This window comes from Pseudophryne corroboree, chromosome 11 (genome assembly GCF_028390025.1).
Source record: "Pseudophryne corroboree isolate aPseCor3 chromosome 11, aPseCor3.hap2, whole genome shotgun sequence".
NCBI lineage: Eukaryota > Metazoa > Chordata > Amphibia > Anura > Myobatrachidae > Pseudophryne > Pseudophryne corroboree.
The window spans coordinates 226479105-226502451 of record NC_086454.1 but is presented as its reverse complement, the minus strand read 5'-3'; the positions used below and the strand labels follow the sequence as shown (position 1 = coordinate 226502451).

Below are 23347 nucleotides of genomic sequence, written 5' to 3'. Positions count from 1 at the left end.
AGGACCACATGTCCTCAAACAAAACAGGCCCCCGCTGGTGCGTAGGCCCACCAGGAATCTTCCCTGTGAACCCTATGGCCAATCCGCCTCTGCCATTATCCCTCCTCCACCAAACTTCATCGTTGGCATAATGCAGTCAGGCAGATAACTTTCTTCCAGCTTCCATCAAACACAGACTCTCCCATATGACTGCCAAAAAGAGAAGCGTGATTCCTCACTCCACAGAACATGTTTCCACTGCTCCATAGTCCAGTGTCGGTGTGCTTCACACTACTCCATCCGACGCTTGGTATTGGACTTGCTGATGTGAGCCTTGTACGCAGATCCTCAGACATAGAAACCCTTTCTACTAAGCTCCCGCCACACAGTTTTGTGCATACATTAATGCCAGTGGAAGTTCAGATGTTGAGTAGCTGTTGTTCCTAAAAGCTTCCACTTTCTAATAAGGATCCAGAGGAACCAAAACAGCAGCATAAAGAAAATCTTGTGCTGATGGTTTATTCAAATATGGCGGGTATTCAAGGTTCATATGGATTTGAGATGCAATCGCATCTCCCTCTCTGCCCCTGCAGTGCGCATGTGCAGAATCGGCATTTGGGGAGATGCGATCGCATCTCAGTTATGCAAACGCCTCTGCCTGATTGACAGGCAGAGGTGTGTGCGAGCAGTACGGGGCACTGAAGATCGTTGCGGAGCAGCGATGCAGTGTTGGGTGGGCGTGGCATCGGAAACAGGATTGGGGGCGGCCACGTGACAACACACGCTGCAACCTGAAAGATGGCCGGCTGCAGAGATAGGGGGACACCCACTAATCAGCAATGCGATCGCTACTGGCCATTTACATGCTGGGTGGCCTTGCCCTGTGCTGGGCGGCCCCCAGCATGCAATTTTATCATTAATGATGCTAATGAAGCTGAATGAAGGCTATAGGGGGTCATTCCGAGTTGATCGCTCACTAGCAGTTTTTAGCAGCAGTGCAAACACTATGCCGCTGCCCACTGGGAGTGTATTTTAGCTTAGCAAAATTGTGAACGGTTGTATCGCAGAGCGCCTGCAAAAAATTTTTGTGTAGTTTCACAAGGTGATTGACAGGAGGAAGCCGTTTGTGGGTGGTAACTGACCGTTTACTGGGAGTGTTCTGGAAAACGCAGGCATGCCCAAGCGTTTTCGGGGAGGGTGCCTGATTCTATAGCACTGGAAGTGTTAAGTCCTGGACTGCGCAGAGACTGCACATGCAGGATTTTAGCAGCTCGGTGTACACATAGGATCGCACACTTGTATGGTGAAAATACACTCCCACTGTAGGCGGTGACCATCTGAACGCAGGACAGCAAAAAACGCCGCCCATCGATCAGATGTGAATGACCTCCAATGTACAGTAATAGACAAAACCAATAAAATATGGACAAACAGAAGTGAATCCCTTACCTCACTCACCACATAACTGTCCCTAAGGATGACATACGTGTATACTGTAAACACAATTTACTTAAATTAATATATTTTTCTGAATTTCTCAATAAGAAACTTTTGGCCTAGGAGCACTATAAAAAAGTTTGGGAACCTCTACTATAGATTAAAAAAAAAATTAAATTGTGGAATTTTTCAGCAAAAGACAGAAAAATCGTCTTAGAAAGAAAATAAAAAATACTTTTGTAAATGAAACGTTCTACATACAAAGCTGTCAACACCAATAAAGGGGACAGCTCTGTACGTCTTGCTTTTATGTTTTTTTCTGGGGAACAAACACAAACCTTTTACTAAATATAATCCTATTTTTCGTGACTTCTACTACTGTTTTCCATTGCATTTATGTATAGAGGTAAAACACAATTCAGTTTTAAAAGTACACAGGATCTACTAAGCATTGTCTAAATTTTAATATTCAGTACAGGATAGCGAATCATAAACAACTATTCTTATGTAGCTAAAATGTGTCCTCCTCTCAGCGATGACTGTTATCCAAAACACATAGAATATTGGGGGTCATTCCGACCCGATCGCACGCTGCGCTTCCTCGCAGCCGTGCGATTGGGTCGGAACTGCGCATGCACGGCATCCGCATTGCGCAGGCACGTCATTGCCTGGTGGCGGCCGTCGCCAGGCAGCGATGCCGCTAGCGAGGAAAGCGGTCACAGCGGCGACCGCAAGAAGATTGACAGAAGGAAAGCGGAACCGGGCGGCACTGCACCATTTTCGGGGAGTGGTGAGTCCAATGCAGGCATATCCAGGCGTTTGGAGGGCGGACATCTGACGTCAATTCCGGGATCTGCATCACTGGATCGATCGCACAGGGTAAGTAACTCATACCCTGGTCTTCTTTTGCAGGAAACTTTTTTTTACATAGCAGGAATGCACAAGCGTTCGCAGCCCTCTATGCAGAAAAACACTCCCCCCTAGGCGGCGTCTAGTTGATCGCACGGGCTGCAAAAAGTTGCTACGTGCGATCAACTCGGAATGACCCCCATTGTCCAGAGCATGTCCCCACTCTTGGATAGAGCTTTATTTTCTATTCTTTAGACCCTCTCAGTGTTGTTGTATGCATGAATTATTCATGGCATCATTTTTTTTCAGACAACTAAACAAAGTTTAAGTAAGGTTTATAATCTAAGATATAAAAATGAAAATTTGTCCTTCTGTCTTTCTATACAAATCCACAGTTTACAAGCGAAGATCATGAAATTTTACATACGAAAGTATTAAAACATGGCAAAGGCAACTAAAACAATTTGAAATCCCTAGCACCCCTAGGGGGGCAGACAGCAGCACAGAGTATATCAGGGGACAGCATAACTTTGAAATTGCTGGCGCAATGTACTCAAAAATTGGTACACATATGCCTTACAATCTGGAAACAAACCCTATGGGTGAGACAGCAGCACTGAGTATTTCAGCAGACAGCATAACTCTGGAATGCCTGCAGCAATTTACAACAAACTTGGTACACATATGAATTTCACTCTGGAAACACACACTGTGGGGGTCAGATACTCCTAGCACCTCTAGGGATGGTACAGCAGCAAAGAGCATGTCAGCAGACAGCATAACTGTGGAAGGTCTGGAGCAATTTACACCAAACTTGATACACATCTGACTTACAATCTGGGAACAAACTCTGTGGGTGTTATACACCGCTAGCGGTGGGACAGCAGCACAGAGTATTTCAGGAGACAGCATAACTCCTGAATGCCTGGACCTATTTACAACAAACTTGGTACACATATGACTTAAACTATGGGAACAAACATTGTGGGGGTAACACACCACTAGCACCCCTAGGGGTGGGCCAGCAGCACAGACTATATCAGGACATGCATGAAATGTACGTAATGACAGATCTGCATGTGACAGGGCCAGTGACATTATGTGAGGAGGGGAATGCAGGTAGCACAAACCCACACACTGAGAGTTACATAGTGGAAGTAGCTTGGTCCCCAGCAGCACAGAGTATATCAGGAGATACATAATGTGCTGCGCTATATAAGAAACTGTAAAAAAATCGATAATTTCACAGGGGCACTGACATGATATGAGGAGGGGAACGGAGGCAGCAGGAAGCCACAGACTGAGAGTTGTATAGGGAAGAGCAGGGTCCCTTGGGGGACCAAAAAGGGGTCCAGCCAATACACAAAGTGCATCAGGGAAGCAAGATATGCCTATATACTAGATCTCCAACCAACGTAAATTAATGTACAACTTTCATTCTAATTTACCATCCTCATCCCATAGCAAAACACTGGTATTCATCTATCTACAATGTTATTTGTACTGTGTGTTTAATATTTATATTTATTTTAGTAAACAGACATTCTTAAAATCCCGGGCAACGCCGGGTACTCCAGCTAGTAATATCTAAATATAAGCACCAGTAAATCAGATGAGTACTTACACCAGATTCCTTAAGTCTTTTAAAGTCTATGTGGAGGTATGAACTAATGCCTCTGGAAGAGCCAGGTAGGGTTACTCCACGAATAAGGAGAACAAACAGCACCACATATGGGAGTGTTGCTGTTATCCAAACAACCTAAAATACAAAATGAAATACATGTAAAACCTGCTTATTAAGTACTGTTTTATTATGACTTTTATTTTTTAAAATATTTGTAATGAAGTATTATGCATTGTGACATACACATTATAACAATCTACTCAAAAAAATAAAACAGACAGTACTAAAATATTTATCCAGGTTTGTACTTTAAACAATATACTGTATTTAAACATAACTAATTTACAGTATCATATGCTGCATGATTAGTAGATAAGAAAGTGGTTGCTTGTTGCTTCACAATATAGCTACTGTATACAATCATAAACATATATGTATCTAAGCCCAGGTGCAGAGTGGGGATCACCATACTGTAGCAACAACCCCCCACATCTGGTGTTGTCATGTGTGGTGTGGAGGATTGCAGTAAGGCATGGGAAAGTGCAGAATGGCAACACAAATTGCAGTGTGGTATGGATAATTCACTGCATTTAAACTGGGATTCTCTGTAATTACACTGAATTCATACAATGTAGTTTAGTATGCGATTTTTAATGATTTTTGGTTTTGGTGACTGACGATAAGGTACCCATATCTCTACCAGACTGCATCAGAGAGACCAGTGTGGGATCCCTTACTCCACAGGGTGTCATCCAATCTATTCTATTATGTGAATTTATAATTATCTCACAGGTTTGGAAACATTTTTGAAAAGCTATTCTACAATATGTAAGGCCTGGGCAACTGTGCTCAGAGTAAGAAGCAATGGTAAGCAGGGACGTGCAGTCAGGGAAGGCAGGGAATGCAGTGCTCCCCTGTCATTAGTGTTTAAAATAATACAAAGCAGATACAGTGCTTATGACACATATTCTGTGTCATAAGTATCTGCTTTGTATTATACTGACAAATTATACATTAAAAATAGGTTTGGGAGACACCGACAGTGCTGCCTCCCAGTGACAATAGGAAAGGTGTGGGAACAGGGGGCAGACGGGGGAAGGGCCAAACTGTGATCATTAAAAGCCCATTGAAAATAACACTAAAAGCGACACTTGTAAAAGTGCCTCGGTGACAGGGATGTGCTTTCACTGCACATGAAAGCAAGCCCCTGTCAATCACGCAGATGTGATTGAACAGCGGATCTGTCACTGGATACAGCTGTCCAGTGATGGATCCACTATCATCACTGGTTGGGCAGCTGGATGTGCTTCGGAGATGCGGCGGAGGTGAGGGCGTTAACGGTGGCGGGACCCAGCAGGAATAACTGGCGTGACAGCAGGCCTAGATCCAAGAGGATCCAGTCCCTGCCTGACATTTTGCAGATTTCAGCAGCAGAGCGGTTCCAATTTAAAAAATGGCGCCGTTAGCATGATTTTTTAAATCTAATATGGCCGCTGTGAGCCAATCACGGCTCACCGCGTCATCGCTCCGCCCCTAGGGGCTGGCTTATAGAAGCCAGCGCGAGGGAGCGGCTGTCACTCCGCCGGCGGGGAGGGAGTGTGCAAGAGTTCCCAAAGACAGAAGATGCCTGGAAGCCCTGAGGAGGCGGCGGCCATGGACCCAGGTGAAGACAGAAGATGCTGGGAAGCCCTGGGGAGGCTGCAGCGCCCCAGGTGAAGACAGAAGACTACAGAAGTCCTGGGGAGGTGGCGACCATGGAAAAGAGGTGCCCAAAAGCCACCGCCCCTCAGGTGAAGAAGCTGTGCAATAAATTTTTTTAAATAAATGTGTTTATTTTAATATTTTCTTTACAGGAGGACTACAGGTGCCAGCGTGCCCTGAATATCCGGGCATGCAGGCACTTGTGGTTCTCCAAGTGCCGGCAAGCTGGAGCACGCTAGCTGGGACCTGTAGGCCGCCTGTAAAGAACAAAATAATAACATGAACCCCGCACCCACCGCCACAAGGGGTGTGGGGCATAGCACTGGGATTTCAGCACAGTGCTGGTTGTTGCTCTGGAGTGGGGACCCCATTTACTTTGTGTGGGGTCCCCACTTTCCAAGGAATACCAGCCCTGGGCTGACTGGTTTGGGGAGTGGTTAATGTGATGGCAGGGGGACCCCACACCGAGTGTTCTCCCTGCTATGGCATTATCATCCCCCCACCCCCCCTTCCCTCGGCTGGTTCAGCCTGGTGCTGGTTATGGTTAAGTATGGGGGGGGGGGGGTGACTCATACAGTGCCTCCCCAGCAACTGACCTCACCACATGTCACCGATGGTAAGTAAAGTAGGTTAAGGAATATAGGCCCTCATTCCGAGTTGTTCGCTCGCAAGCTGCTTTTAGCAGCTTTGCACACGCTAAGCCGCCGCCTACTGGGAGTGAATCTTAGCATAGTAAAATTGCGAACGAAAGATTAGCAGAATTGCGAATAGACACTTCTTAGCAGTTTCTGAGTAACTCCACACTTACTCGGCAACTGCGATCAGTTCAGTCAGTTTCGTTCCTGGTTTGACGTCACAAACACTCCCAGCGTTCGCCCAGACACTCCCCCGTTTCTTCAGAAACTGCCGCATTTTTCCCAGAAACGGCAGCGTTTTTTCACACACACCCATAAAACGGCCAGTTTCCGCCCAGAAACACCCACTTCCTGTCAATCACATTACGATCACCAGAACGAAGAAAAAACCTCGTAATGCCGTGAGAAAAATTCCTAACTACATAGCAAATTTACTTGGCGCAGTCGCAGTGCGAACATTGCGCATGCGCAATTAGCGGAAAATCGCTGCGATGCGAAGAAAATTACCAAGCGAACAACTCGGAATGACCACCATAATTATGTGTAATTTACAAAGACAGAGAGAAAATACTTTTTATGTATAAATTGATTATGGTAAAAGAAGGATTTCAGGTATAAAAAAAGATATGTCAATCACACTGGAAATAAGTTGTTATGGGGATGGAAACATGGATTATAAAATGGCAGATACGTGTAAGAAAAAATAAAATATTATGGGGGATCATTCCGAGTTGTTCGCTTGTTGCCAATTTTCACAACGGAGCGATTAAGGCGAAAATGCGCATGGTACGCAGTGCGCATGCGCTAAGTATTTTAGCTCAAAACTTAGTAGATTTACTCACGTCCGACTGAAGAATTTCCATCGTTGAAGTGATCGGAGTGTGATTGACAGGAAGTGGGTGTTTCTGGGCGGAAACTGACCGTTTTCTGGGAGTGTGCGGAAAAACGCAGGCATGCCAGGATAAAACGCGGGAGTGTCTGGAGAAACGGGGGAGTGGCTGGCCGAACGCAGGGCGTGTTTGTGACGTCAAACCAGGAACAAAACGGGCTGAGCTGATCGCAGTGTAGGAGTAAGTCTCGAGCTACTCAGAAACTGCTAAGAATTTTCTATTCGCAATTCTGCTAATCTTTCGTTCGCAATTCTGCTAAGCTAGGATACACTCCCAGAGGGCGGTGGCCTAGCATGTGCAATGCTGCTAAAATATGCTAGCGAGCGAACAACTCGGAATGAGGGCCATGGTACAATGAGATTATACCAGAGGTTCTCAAATGCGGTACTCAGGCCACCCCAATGGTCCAGGTTTTAAGTTTAAACAATTGGTACTTATACCTGCGCACTGGGTGGTGTTTGTTCGGACAAGCTGCTGTACTTAAGTGTGAAAACAGCTTTGCATCCGGAAATTGCAGCAACAAAGCTGGTTTACAGCAGGACCTCTTTCTATATGGGATCCTCTACTCCAATATTGGGATTAGGACTTTGAATCATTGTTGACCAATTGAGATTTTATCATTGAGAAGATACCGAGTTACTGTCAGATTATTCTTTGATCTGTTATTACTATTTACCGTTATTTTAGTGACTCGCTTGTATTATATGCATTCTACAATATTAAAATATTGAATTTATTACCATTGTTCTAGTGATTCACTTGCATTATATACTTTCTACAGCAGTTAAGTATTGAATATATTGCATCAGCCTAGGTCTATTCTAGTGCACACGGTGGGAACATTTATACACCTACTTTTACCTATTGACCTCACTCTGACTGAACATCATTATTCATCAGACAACTTAGGACTGAGCGCAGGTTTTAAGTTTTTCCATGCTTGGCCACAGGTAACTGAGGGGTACATTGACTAAGCAGTGATAAGAGCGGAGAAGTGAGCCAGTGGAGAAGTTTCCCATGGCAACCAATCAGCACTGAAGTAACATCTATAATTTGCATACCATAAAATGATACAGAGCCGCTGATTGGTTGATGGAGAAATTTCTCCACTGGCTCACTTCTCCGTTCTTATCACTGCTTAGTAAATGTACCCCTTAATCAGCACTTCAGGCAATTCGATTTAACCATCTGTGCTGAGCCATGGATATACCTAAAACCTGGACCGTTGGGGTGCCTTGAGGACTGTAAAAGGTTTTAGCAATAAGATAGGGCTTGGGCACTGGTATGTGGAGTTACTTCGCTAGCGGCTTCTAAGAAAGAGAGTAGTCAGTTCTCATATAACAAATATATAGAATATAACACAAATAGCAGTGCTTATTATTAATTCTAGATGTATAAATGACACACTGGACTTAATTTTGGATACCAATAAGGACCAATAACTACGACCACTGGAGACTGATGCCGATATTGGACACTGCAAAGCATAGTGAGGACTGATTATCCCAGGAATATTCTGATAAAGCAAACAACTAATAGTCCAGTGGTTACAAGTGTGGTAACGTTACCTTGAAACCAACTGTGGTTTAATTGAGAGCACTTATTTACAAGGTCTAGGAAAACTGTCCATCGATTTAGGAACAAGCGATGCTAGTTGGTTCTTAAAACTGTGTAGGTTATTTATTGAGAACATAAGAAGTTCGTTCAGATTGAAATATACATTTTTAGAGTGTACTTCCTTTTAATTTTACTATATGTCTGCTGTATATTAAAATGTGAGAGTTTTTTTTAACTATATTTAATGTGTCATTTAAACATCTAGAATTAATAATAAACCTCGAGGATTGTGTTTGAGAACCTCTGGACTACACCATTTGTACAGAATTTCAATTGAATGACTGTGTGTAGGGTTGCCAATCATCAGAGTAGTTTCCAGATAGTCCACAAATGTAAAAACGGTACCAGAGGTGCACTAATAGGTGTTATGTTAGTAGTGACACTGACTGACTTCCCAATTTATTCTCTAAATAGTAATATCCATACTATTTTTTAAAAATGTTTTTATTAACAAATAGAAAAAGAGCACATAGAAACATAGAAACAGAATTTTACGGCAGATAAGAACCACTTGGCCCATCTAGTCTGCCCTCTTTTTAAATGTATTTTTATCTCAGAACTTATTTGATCCTTATTTTTTTGTAAGGATATCCTTATGTCTATCCCATGCATGTTTAAATTGCTCTACTGTCTTAGCCTCTACCACCTCTGATGGGAGGCTATTCCACTTGTCTACTACCCTTTCTGTGAAGCAATTTTTCCTCAAATTTTCCCTGAACCTCCCCCCCTCCAGTCTCAGTGTATGTCATCGTGTCCTATTGTTTCTCTTCATTTGGAGAATGTTTCCCTCCTGGACTTAAAACCCTTGATATATTTGAAAGTTTCTATCATGTACCCCCCTTTCACTTCTCTGCTCCAAACTATACATATTGAGATTTTTTAGTCTTTCTGGGTATGTATTGTGATGTAGGCCATGCACCATTTCAGTTTCCCTTCTTTGTACAGTCTCTAATGTATTAATATCCTTTTGAAGATATGGCCTCCAGAATTGAACACAGTATTCTAGATGAGGCCGTACCAATGACCTATACAATGGCATTATTACTTCTTTCTTTCTGCTGCTGATTTCTCTCCCAATGCAGCCAAGCATCTGACTAGCCTTCCTCATTGCTTTGCTACATTGCTTACCTGTCTTTAAGTCACCTGAAATAGTGACTCCTAGATCCCTTTCCTCCTCAGCAGTTTCCAGTATAGTGCCATTAATACTATATTTAGCCTTTGGATTTTAGAGACCCAAGTGCATGATTTTGCATTTTGTGGCATTAAACTGTAATTACCACACTCTTGACCATTCCTCTAGTTTACTTAGATCCTCAGTCATTTGTTTTACCCCAACTGGTGTGTCTACCCTGTTGCATGCCTTTGTGTCATCTGCAAAAAGGCATACTTTCCCTTTAATGCCATTTGCAATGTCACCAATAAAGATATTTAAAAGCACTGGTCCAAGTACAGATCCCTGGGGTACTCCACTGGTAACATTTCCCTCCTGTGAATGCACTCCATTTACCACAACTCTCTGCTTTCTGTCCTACAACCAAGATCTTATCCATTCAATAATCCTAGTATCCAATCCCAAGCTTCCAAATTTATTTAGCAGTCTGCAATATGGAACAGTGTGAAAAGCCTTACTAAAGTTTAGATAAGCTATATTCACGGCTCCACCTTTATCCATCACTTTAGTCACACAGTCAAAAAAGTCAATAAGATTTGATTGACATGATCTCCCCGCAGTGAATCCATGCTGTATGGGATCCTGTAAATTGTTGGATTTGAGATAATCTACAACTCTTTCTCTTAAGAGTGTTTCCATCAATTTCCCTACTACTGATGTAAGACTAAGTGATCTGTAGTTGTTTGCCTCTTCCTTGCATCCACTTTTGTGCAGTGGGACTATGTTCGCTCTTTTACAGTCCTCTGGAATTACTCTTGTTGTTAATGACTTGTTGAATATTTCTGTCATTGATGCTACCAGCACCTCTTTAAGTTATTTTAGTATCCTTGGATGTATCGCATCTGGCCCCATAGATTTGTCCACTTTCAGCTTTGAGAGTTCTGTTAGGACCTTCTCCTCTGTAAATGTACTTGTTTCATTTTCCTGAATATCCCTGAAACTTAACTGTGGCCCCTTCCCCTCTCTTTCAGTAGTGAATACTGAGCAAAAATAATTATTAAGATGATCTGCTATTACATTTTCTCCCTCAACAAGATTCCCAGTCTCTGTCTTTAGTTTTATAATTCCACCTTTTGTTTTTCATCTTTCGCTTATATACCTAAGAAAAAGTTTTGCTTCCTTTACCCACAGACTGGGCCATTTTCTCCTCAGCTTGTGCCTTTGCACATCTGATTACCTTCTTAGTCTCCTTCTGTCTAACAAGATATATCTCTTTGTCTTCATTATTTTGTGTCTGTTTATATTTTCTAAAAGCCATCTTTTTTTCTTTCACAGTATTTGCTACTTCTTTCGCAAACCACACTGGCTTCCTTTTCCTTGTGTTTTTCCTAACACTTTTGATAAAAAAGGTCTGTTGCCTTTAATATTGCACTTTTTAATGTTTCCCACCTCTCCTGCACTGCTTCCAAGTTCCTCCACTCTGCCAAAGAATTGCTTGCACATTTTCCCATCCCTACAAAATCAGCCTTCCTAAAATCCAACACCTTTGTTTTTGTATGGGATGAGTCAGTCACTGTCTTTATGCTGAACCATACTGCTTGATGATCACTGGATCCCAGGTTTTCACCCACTTTTACGTATGATATTCTGTCTCCATTTGTAAGTATTAAGTCTAATATTGTGTCTTTCTGGGTGGGCTCCCTCACCAATTGGTGGAGGGATGCTCCCTGAAGGGAATTTAAACTGTCTCTACTGCTAATGGAACTACCAACAGACACTTCCCAGTTTACATCAGGAAGATTAAAGTCTCCAATAATTATTACCTCTCCTTTTAATGCCATTTTAGTTATGTCCTGCAATAGCATATAATGCATTACTATACAAGAGAATATAGCAAATTACAGCATAGTAAGGTAAAGTATGCATAGGAAAGACAAATCTACAGCATAAATAACAAATGCCAGCAGTATCTTTTAGACTCGGAAAAACAGCAATAATAGTCAGTATGAACATAGTACATAAGATAATGTGACCTAGAATGGGGGTCCCACTGGAGAGTACCTCAGTATTATACCATGAAGTAAGTCTGACTGCATTAAGCACACAATCTTTTGTTGAGGGTGGTAGCGTTAGTAAGTAAGGTGGCCAGAGAGCAAAGAACTCCTCAGGTCTAGCTTTAACATCAGATAGTCTACCCAGTCCATTTGATATAAGAAGGATAGTCGGGGTAACACAAGTGACAGAGGTATATGGACTTTGTGAATCCATCGGGTTTTAAGTAGTGATGTGCACCGGACATTTTTCGGGTTTTGTGTTTTGGTTTTGGATTCGGTTCCGCGGCCGTGTTTTGGATTCGGATGCGTTTTGGCAAAACCTCCCTGAAATTTTTTTGTCGGATTCGGGTGTGTTTTGGATTCGGGTGGTTTTTTACAAAAACCCCTCAAAAACAGCTTAAATCATAGAATTTGGGGGTCATTTTGATCCCATAGTATTATTAACCTCAATAAACATAATTTCCACTCATTTTCAGTCTATTCTGAACACCTCACACCTCACAATATTATTTTTAGTCCTAAAATTTGCACCGAGGTCGCTGGATGACTAAGCTAAGCGACCCAAGTGGCCGACACAAACACCTGGCCCATCTAGGAGTGGCACTGCAGTGTCAGACAGGATGGCACTTCAAAAAAATAGTCCCCAAACAGCACATAATGCAAAGAAAAAAAGAGGTGCACAAAGGTTGCTGGATGGCTAAGCTAAGTGACACAAGTGGCAGACACAAACACCTGGCCCATCTAGGAGTGGCACTGCAGTGTCAGGCAGGATGGCACTTCAAAAAAATAGTCCCCAAACAGCACATGATGCAAAGAAAAATGAAAGAAAAAAGAGGTGCAAGATGGAATTGTCCTTGGGCCCTCTCACCCACCCTTATGTTGTATAAACAGGACATGCACACTTTAACAAACCCATCATTTCAGCGACAGGGTCTGCCACACAACTGTGACTGAAATGACTGGTTGGTTTGGGCCCCCACCAAAAAAGAAGCAGTCAATCTCTCCTTGCACAAACTGTCTCTACAGAGGCAAGATGTCCACCTCCTCCTCATCGTCCGATTCCTCACACCTTTCACTGTGTACATCCCCCTCCTCACAGATTATTAATTCGTCCCCACTGGAATCCACCATCTCAGGTCCCTGTGTACTTTCTGGAGGCAATTGCTGGTGAATGTCTCCACGGAGGAATTGATTATAATCCATTTTGATGAACATCATCTTCTCCACATTTTCTGGAAGTAACCTCGTACGCCGATTGCTGACAAGGTGAGCGGCTGCACTAAACACTCTTTTGGAGTACACACTGGAGGGTGGGCAACTTAGATAAAATAAAGCCAGTTTCTGCAAGGGCCTCCAAATTGCCTCTTTTTCCTGCAAGTTTACGTACGGACTGTCTGACGTGCCTACTTGGATGCGGTCACTCATATAATCCTCCACCATTCTTTCAATGGTGAGAGAATCATATGCAGTGACAGTAGACGACATGTCAGTAATCGTTGGCAGGTCCTTCAGTCCGGACCAGATGTCAGCACTCGCTCCAGACTGCCCTGCATCACCGTCAGCGGGTGGGCTCGGAATTCTTAGCTTTTTCCTCGCTCCCCCAGTTGCGGGAGAATGTGAAGGAGGAGCTGTTGACAGGTCACGTTCCGCTTGACTTGACAATTTTCTCACCAGCAGGTCTTTGAACCTCTGCAGACTCGTGTCTGCCGGAAAAAGAGATACAGCGTAGGTTTTAAATCTAGGATCGAGCACGGTGGCCAAAATGTAGTGCTCTGATTTCAACAGATTGACCACCAGTGAATCCTGGTTAAGCGAATTAAGGGCTCCATCCACAAGTACCACATGCCTAGCGGAATCGCTCTGTTTTAGCTCCTCCTTCAATCTCTCCAGCTTCTTCTGCAAAAGCCTGATGAGGGGAATGACCTGACTCAGGCTGGCAGAGTCTGAACTGACTTCACGTGTGGCAGGTTCAAAAGGTTGCAGAACCTTGCACAACGTTGAAATCATTCTCCACTGAGCTTGAGTCAGGTGCATTCCCCCTTCTTTGCCTATATCGTAGGCAGATGTATAGGCTTGAATGGCCTTTTGCTGCTCCTCCATCCTCTGAAGCATATTGAGGGTTGAATTCCACCTCGTTACCACCTCTTGCTTCAGATGATGGCAGGGCAGGTTCAGGACTGTTTGCTGGTGCTCCAGTCTTCGGCACGTGGTGGCTAAATGCCGAAAGTGGCCCGCAATTCTTCGGGCCACCGACAGCATCTCTTGCACGCCCCTGTCATTTTTTAAATAATTCTGCACCACCAAATTCAATGTATGTGCAAAACATGGGACGTGCTGGAATTTGCCCAGATGTAATGCACGCACAATATTGCTGGCGTTGTCCGATATCACAAATCCCCAGGAGAGTCCATTTGGGGTAAGCCATTCTGCGATGATGTTCCTCAGTTTCCGTAAGAGGTTGTCAGCTGTGTGCCTCTTCTGGAAAGCGATGTTACAAAGCGTAGCCTGCCTAGGAACGAGTTGGCGTTTGCGAGATGCTGCTACTGGTGCCGCTGCTGCTGTTCTTGCTGCGGGAGGCAATACATCTACCCAGTGGGCTGTCACAGTCATATAGTCCTGAGTCTGCCCTGCTCCACTTGTCCACATGTCCGTGGTTAAGTGGACATTGGGTACAACTGCATTTTTTAGGACACTGGTGACTCTTTTTCTGAGGTCTGTGTACATTTTCGGTATCGCCTGCCTAGAGAAATGGAACCTAGATGGTATATGGTACCGGGGACACAGTACCTTAATCAAGTCTGTAGTTGCCTGTGAATTAACGGTGGATAACGGAAACACGTTTCTCACCGCCCAGGCTGCCAAGGCCTGAGTTTTCCGCTTTGCAGCAGGATGACTGCTGTGATATTTCATCTTCCTCGCAAAGGACTGTTGGACAGTCAATTGCTTACTGGAAGTAGTACAAGTGGTCTTCCGACTTCCCCTCTGGGATGACGATCGACTCCCAGCAGCAACAACAGCAGCGCCAGCAGCAGGAGGCTTTACACTCAAGGATGCATCAGAGGAATCCCAGGCAGGAGAGGACTCGTCAGACTTGACAGTGACATGGCCTGCAGGACTATTGACTTTCCTGTGTAAGGAGGAAATTGACACTGAGGGAGTTGGTGGTGTGGTTTGCAGGAGCTTGGTTACAAGAGGAAGGGATTTGGTGGTCAGTGGACTGCTTCCGCTGTCATCCAAAGTTTTTAAACTTGTCACTAACTTATGATGAATGCGCTGCAGGTGACGTATAAGGGATGATGTTCCGAGGTGGTTAACGTCCTTACCCCTACTTATTACAGCTTGACAAAGGCAACACACGGCTTGACACCTGTTGTCCGCATTTGTGTTAAAATAATTCCACACCGAAGAGGTGATTTTTTTTGTAATTTGACCAGGCATGTCAATGGCCATATTCGTCCCACGGACAACAGGTGTCTCCCCGGGTGCCTGACTTAAACAAACCACCTCACCATCAGAATCCTCCTTGTCAATTTCCTCCTCAGCGCCAGCAACACCCATATCCTCATCCTGGTGTACTTCAACAGTGACATCTTCAATTTGACTATCAGGAACTCGACTGCGGGTGCTCCTTCCAGCACTTGCAGGGGGCGTGCAAACGGTGGAAGGCGCCACCTCTTCCCATCCAGTGTTGGGAAGGTCAGGCATCGCACCCAACACAATTGGACTCTCCTTGGGGATTTGTGATTTAGAAGAACGCACAGTTCTTTGCTGTGCTTTTGCCAGCTTAAGTCTTTTCATTTTTCTAGCGAGAGGATGAGTGCTTCCATCCTCATGTGAAGCTGAACCACTAGCCATGAACATAGGCCAGGGCCTCAGCCGTTCCTTGCCACTCCGTGTCGTAAATGGCATATTGGCAAGTTTACGCTTCTCCTCAGACGCTTTTAATTTAGATTTTTGGGTCATTTTACTGAACTTTTGTGTTTTGGATTTTACATGCTTTCTACTATGACATTGGGCATCGGCCTTGGCAGACGACGTTGATGGCATTTCATCGTCTCGGCCATGACTAGTGGCAGCAGCTTCAGCACGAGGTGGAAGTGGATCTTGATCTTTCCCTATTTTACCTTCCACATTTTTGTTCTCCATTTTTTAATGTGTGGAATTATATGCCAGTATCAATAGCAATGGCCTACTACTATATATACTGCGCACAACTGAAATGCACCACAGGTATGGATGGATAGTATACTTGACGACACAGAGGTAGGTAGAGCAGTGGCCTACTGTACCGTACTGCTATATATTATATACTGGTGGTCAGCAAACTGTGCAAAACTGAAATGCACCACAGGTATGGATGGATAGTATACTTGACGACACAGAGGTAGGTAGAGCAGTGGCCTACTGTACCGTACTGCTATATATTATATACTGGTGGTCAGCAAACTGTGCAAAACTGAAATGCACCCGAGGTATGGATGGATAGTATACTTGACGACACAGAGGTAGGTAGAGCGGTGGCCTACTGTACCGTACTTCTATATACTGGTGGTCAGCAAACTGTGCAAAACTGAAATGCACCACAGGTATGGATGGATAGTATACTTGACGACACAGAGGAAGGTAGAGCAGTGGCCTTCTTTACCGTACTCCTATATATTATATACTGGTGGTCAGCAAAATTATGCACTGTACTCCTACTATATACTACAATGCAACACAGATATGGAGCGTTTTTCAGGCAGAGAACGTATAATACTGGTGGCCACTGGTCAGCAAAACTCTGCACTGTACTCCTCCTATATAATACTGCTGGTCCCCAGTCCCCACAATAAAGCAGTGTGAGCACAGATATATGCAGCACACAGAGCACAGATATGCAGCGTTTTTCAGGCAGAGAACGTATAATACTGGTGGTCACTGGTCAGCAAAACTCTGCACTGTACTTCTCCTATATAATACTGCTGGTCCCCAGTCCCCACAATAAAGCAGTGTGAGCACAGATATATGCAGCACACTGAGCACAGATATGGAGCGTTTTTCAGGCAGACAACGTATACTGGTGGTCACTGGTCAGCAAAACTCTGCACTGTACTCCTCCTATATAATACTGCTGGTCCCCAGTCCCCACAATAAAGCAGTGTGAGCACAGATATATTCAGCACACTGAGCACAGATATGGAGCGTTTTTCAGGCAGACAACGTATACTGGTGGTCACTGGTCAGCAAAACTCTGCACTGTACTCCTCCTATATAATACTGCTGGTCCCCAGTCCCCACAATAAAGCAGTGTGAGCACAGATATATGCAGCACACTGAGCACAGATATGGAGCATTTTTCAGGCAGACAACGTATACTGGTGGTCACTGGCCAGCAAAACTCTGCACTGTACTCCTCCTATATAATACTGCTGGTCCCCAGTCCCCACAATAAAGCAGTGTGAGCACAGATATATGCAGCACACTGAGCACAGATATGGAGCGTTTTTCAGGCAGACAACGTATACTGGTGGTCACTGGTCAGCAAAACTCTGCACTGTACTCCTCCTATATAATACTGCTGGTCCCCAGTCCCCACAATAAAGCAGTGTGAGCACAGATATATGCAGCACACTGAGCACAGATATGCAGGGCCGGATCAAGGCTCCAGGGGGCCCGGGGTACTTTAGACAAGGGGGGCCCCTGAGGGCTAAATATAGTGTATATACTGAGGAAGGGGAGGTTTCTTACAAATATATATATATATCTAAAGGTGGGTACACACTGGAAAGATATATCTGCAGATCAATTGATCTGCAGATATATCTATGGACGGATTGGGCAGTGTGCTGTGCATACACACTGCCCGATCCGTCGGGGACTGACGTCATGAACTGGGCGGGCGTGTACACACGCCCGCCCAGTTCAGCTGTCAATCACCGCCGGCCGCCGCAGCATGTGTACGGGCGGTCGGCCGACCGCCGTACACACACAGCGACGCGCCAATATATCGGTAGATATATTGGCCGTCGGCTGTGCTGCGGGGCCGACGCGATACGTCTGTGAACGACGGAGTTCACAAACGTATCGGCCGTACACACTGGCCGACGGACCCGCGATATATCGGCCGTTCAAGAGAACGGCCGATATATCGGCCAGTGTGTACGGGCCTTAAGATTGATAAAAGTGTGAGCAGAAAGCTGTTGGAGGCAGCAACAAAGGATAGCACTTATTATTAAATAGAAAATTAGCATACATACACACATAGCATACATAAACACTCACAGACAGCATACATACATACCACACGGCATACACACTACACACCAACAACATATACACACACACACACACACACACACTACACACCAAAACCATATATATATATATACACACACACACACTACACACCAACAACATATATATACATACACACACACACTACACACCAACAACATATATATACACACACACACACACACACACACACACACACACACACACACACACACACTACACACCAACAACATATACACACACACACACACACACACACACCACTAACCAACTGAACAGAGGAGAAGAGGAGGAGATTCTGCCGGAGTCCATGTGAGTTAAACACTGGAGCTGCTGCTGCTGCACATGCTCAGCAGCTCCCTCTACGGTGTTAGAGAGGCAGAGAGCTCAGCTCATCAGAGGCAGAGCTCAGTGAGGAGCAGCCGTACAATTCATTCATGGCAGCTCGTCTGTGCCTGTGGGTGGCCCCGCCGAGTGCAGAGACGGGGACAAGGCTGTCTCAGTCTCTGAAACACAAAATTTGTCTGCAGAGGGGAAAGTTTGCACCACTGCCACCAATGAATGAACTTCCTAAAATAAAAAAAAACGACAAGTGTTTGATGGCAGGCACGGGGGGCCCTTAAATATGGGGGGCCCAGGGTAATGTGTCCCCTGGGCTACCCCCTTAATCCGGCTCTGCAGATATGGAGCGTTTTGCAGGCAGAGAACGTATAATACTGGTGGTCACTGGTCAGCAAAACTCTGCACTGTACTCCTCCTATATAATACTGCTGGTCCCCAGTCCCCACAATAAAGCAGTGTGAGCACAGATATATGCAACACACTGAGCACAGATATGGAGCGTTTTTCAGGCAGACAACGTATAATACTGGTGGTCACTGGTCAGCAAAACTCTGCACTGTACTCCTCCTATAATACTGCTGGTCCCCAGAATAAAGATATTTGCACTGCAGCCCCCTGTAACAAAGTGAGAGGACGCCAGCCACGTCCTCTCACTATCATTTCCAATGCACGAGTGAAAAATGGCGGCGACGCGCGGCTCCTTATATAGAATCCGTATCTCGCGAGAATCCGACAGCGGGATGATGACGTTCGGGCGCGCTCGGGTTAACCGAGCAAGGCGGGAGGATCCGAGTCTGCCTCGGACCCGTGTAAAAAGGGTGAAGTTCGGGGGGGTTTCCGATTCCGAGGAACCGAACCCGCTCATCACTAGTTTTAAGCCGCGGCAATGAGAGCTAGCAGTAGTTTAATATTTCTAGATACTGTTTGATTCTGAGGTGTGTAATGATTCCAAATAGTCCAAGGCAGTGTTATAGTGTTAAAGGTATATCTAGATCTTTATTGATATATGTTTGTACATCATTCCAAAATATTGTAGTTGTATTATTGAACAATTCCACAGACAATGAATGATATCTGCATCTGGGGTAAAGCATTTGAAACATAACGAGTTATCAGATATCCCAGTTAGGTGTCTGAGTTTAGGGGTATAATAGGCTCTGTGCAGTATTTTGTAGTGCATCTCCGAGTATGATGAAGAAACTAATTGTTTGTTTAGCGTGGTGCACCAATTAATTACAGTTGGAAGGTCCATCCCTACCAAAGCATCTCGCCATTTGGCAAGTCCTGTAGTGAGTTTAGTTAGATCTAGTTTACGTCTAGTTTGTGTATAGATAAAAGAAGTGGAGTATGGGTATCCTTGGTGCGACTGTACAGTACCATCTAAAGGAAAAGCAGAATTCTTAGATTTCAGAAGGGTCAAAATACGTGTTATACAGTATAACTCCATACCTGAAAATATGTAAAATATGGAAACTGCAAATTAGAGTATTTTTCCTTCAACTGTGGCATGGTAAGTATTAAAGAGCAGTCATTATTTATAAACTGGTATATATAAAATACTAATAAGATGCCAACAATGAATTATAGCATTGTCCTCACCCTCCTGAAAATTTGGATTAAATAGTTTGAAACCAAGAAGTGTGCGCACTTAGACCTTGTCGTTTCCTCAGTGTTTGCCAGGCTAAGCATGGTGTACTGTATATATAAGATGATTCTCATGTGTCTCAATATCTAAAGAGTTATGAGGAAGGTGAGATAGGACAGTTAAATCGATCTGCTGAGAGAATGATCGCTCTTACTCTAGGTTCACATAACAATCCATGTTTCCTATCCAATCGAAAGCGTATCTATAATTTGCAGCCACAGCATAATCTACAGGACACGGTAGGTTCACTCCACCCAAAGACAGTGGTTGTTGTAGTTAAACAAAGAGATTCTAGGGCGTTTATTATCCCATATAAATTTAGTGAGGGCTGAGTTCAACATATGAATATCTCCTTTTGTTAAAACAATAGGGAGCATTTGGATTGGATAGAGAAGTCGTGGAAAGGAAACCATTTTGTAAAGGTTGCAACGGCCTAAATAAGAAAGAGGCAGGTATTACCATTTAGCAAAATCAGTTAGCATCTGGCCAATAAAGTAGGTAATATTGCTAGTATAAAAATCAGAAAACTTTTTTGGTATACATAACCCTAGATATAGTAAGAGATTCATGGCCCACATAAATGGAAATTAAACACCCCATCCAATCATTGTCTCTGGGCCAAATGCTAAAGCTTCAGATTTACCATAATTAATCAGAAAGCCAGAAATTAAATTAAAATCATCTAATATTTTCATCAATGAAAGGAATACCAATTTTGGTTCTCTAAAATATAATAAAAGGTAATCTGCAAACGCAGACACTTTATTGTATTGAGATCCCATTGATATCCCTTTCCATACTATTCAATAGTTAATATTTACAATATTAACTGGGACTGTTTTTTTTTTTACTTTATACAGCATAATGTAAACCCAGTAATTATGATTTATATAACTCCAGATCCAGTAATTATCTTTCTTATTACCCCAAATCCATTTAATACTGTATACCTCATATCACACCACCCTTGTAGAGGGTCAGAGTTCTGAAATTCAGTCTTGGACTCTGCTGACAACGCATGCTAGCCTCCATGGTTGGTGGGCTGTGACTCAGGGGGCACAGTTCCAAAGGAGGTGGTCGAGTCAGGAGTCTTCTCTTCCTATAAATGTTCTGCCAGTTAGGGCGATTTACTATGCCCTTCTACAGGCATCCTCTCTTCTCCAACATCAAGCCATACAGGTACAGTCGGACAACGCCACGGCAGTGGCGTACATAAACCGACAGAGCGGAACAAAAATCAGGGCTGCAATGCGAGAAGTCTCAAGGATACTCCTCTGGGCAGAAGCCAATGCAAGGGCCATATCAGCCATATTCATTCCAGGGTTGGACAACTGGGAAGCAGACTTCCTCAGCAGGTATGACCTTCATCCGGGAAAATGGGGCCTTCACCCTCAGGTGTTTCAACAGCTGGTTCAACGGTGGGGCTGCCCGCTGATAGGCATGATGGCTTCTCGTCTCAACAAGAAGCTCCATCGCTACTGTTCCAGGTTGAGGGATTTGCAGGCTGCCGCGGTGGACGCTCTGACGGCACCGTGGACCTACCAGTTTGTTTATCTGTTCTTTCCGATTCCTCTCATTCCCAGAGTTCTAAAAAGACTCAAAAGGGAAAGAGTTCAAGCAATTCTAATTTCCCCGGATTGACCTCACCAGGCCTGGTATGCGGACCTCGTGACCATGTCTCTCAAGAAGCCCTGGTTTCTACAGCTTTAAAAGGATTTCCTTCAGCAAGGGCCGTTCATCTATCCAGACTTACTGCGGCTACGTTTGACGGTTTGGAAGTTGAGAGGGAGATTCTAGCCAGAAAAGGTCTTCCTTCCAGGGTCATCTCGACTGTGGCCCAAGCCCAAAAGGTGGTCACGTCGAAGCATTACCACCGTATCTGGAAAAAATATGTTTCTTGGTGTGAGAGTAGAAAATATTCTATGGGGGATTTTCAACGTGGCCGTTTTCTGTTCCTCCTGGAAGCAGGCGTGGATATGGTATATATAGTCAGAAGTGTGATCACAATAGGGTGCGCTTAAAACACAGTGTGCAGCCAGACTAGAATATCCTTTTGAAGGATTCCCCAACACCTTCACCAAACATCAGAACACAAATACAAAGTAGGATAAACTTATCTGGCGCTACTGGGAGATTAAAGATCCATGCGGATGTTCTTCAATGTATATCAACCATAAGGATTTGTATCCACCCAGAAATAAAGCAAAATTGCATATAGTGAAGTACAATTTTTAATTTTCTAGGTTAATAACAATTAAAACAGATGAACGTATAAAAGCTCCACACACAACTACACAAATTAAATGAAAGCCTCAATGACTGCGATTGAATGAATTACCAGAAGCCAAGAACTGACAAATCAGTTCAGTATCAGCATGTGTGTGGTGGGTCCCGGGTTCTATTAGTGATATTATGTATAGAGATCATGGAAAGGTCCGGGGTACGATCAGGTTAGGGGGTTGTAGTCACGGAATGTATTAGTCATATGTGAATGCAGATGAATATGCTCTTTGGTTGACTATGGAAATGACTGAGAATGACAACATACCACTAAAAGCGGATTGACGCTCCTTGTCACTATCAGCACATCAATGTAGAAATCATAACAGAGCGGGACGCTGGGCGACTTATCTTTTGTGCCATAGTTACATATTCCGGATACATGGAATAAGGACTTGAGCGCTACACGCAGATGAATACATAGAACAATGAACGGATAAGCATTTCAGGTTTCTATGGAGATAGACATTGCCGGAAGTGACGCAATGCCTCCTTGATCGTCACTATGGATACATAACTATAATCAACTTGAAGGGACAAACGTACACATTTTGATAGAATGGAGTATCTTTTGAAGTGTCGATTACACAATAGTGTCTGCTAGATTTGATAACTGATTATAAGAAATATCTTCAGTAGACAAACGTATTTTTTAACGGACCGGAAGTGACGTTACGTCTCTAGGGGAACATGCATTAACTCAGAGCAATGCACTATGGGATTTGTAGTAGATTACTATATGATTATCAGCTGGAGTTTTAGGACGGGGATTGGACAGAACTGTGTTTAAATATTTAGGGATTCTTCTCCAAACACACAGCCCGGATTCTCCTTGAAAAAGACCTCAGCTTGAGAGGTGGAAACGCGTTGGAGCGGGGACATTGATATCTGGCAGCCGACGTGACAG

General features: G+C 44.0%; 1 protein-coding gene across 2 annotated transcripts in view; it reads right to left on the bottom strand.

Moving 5' to 3' along the window:
- SLC6A2 (solute carrier family 6 member 2) overlaps positions 1-23347 on the bottom strand; it is a 488933-nt gene that overhangs the window by 195424 nt on the left and 270162 nt on the right. For both annotated transcript variants that reach the window (XM_063945285.1, XM_063945286.1), the window contains one exon: positions 3890-4024. In XM_063945285.1, coding sequence (XP_063801355.1) covers positions 3890-4024 — 135 coding nt within the window. The remainder of the gene's footprint in view (positions 1-3889; positions 4025-23347) is intronic.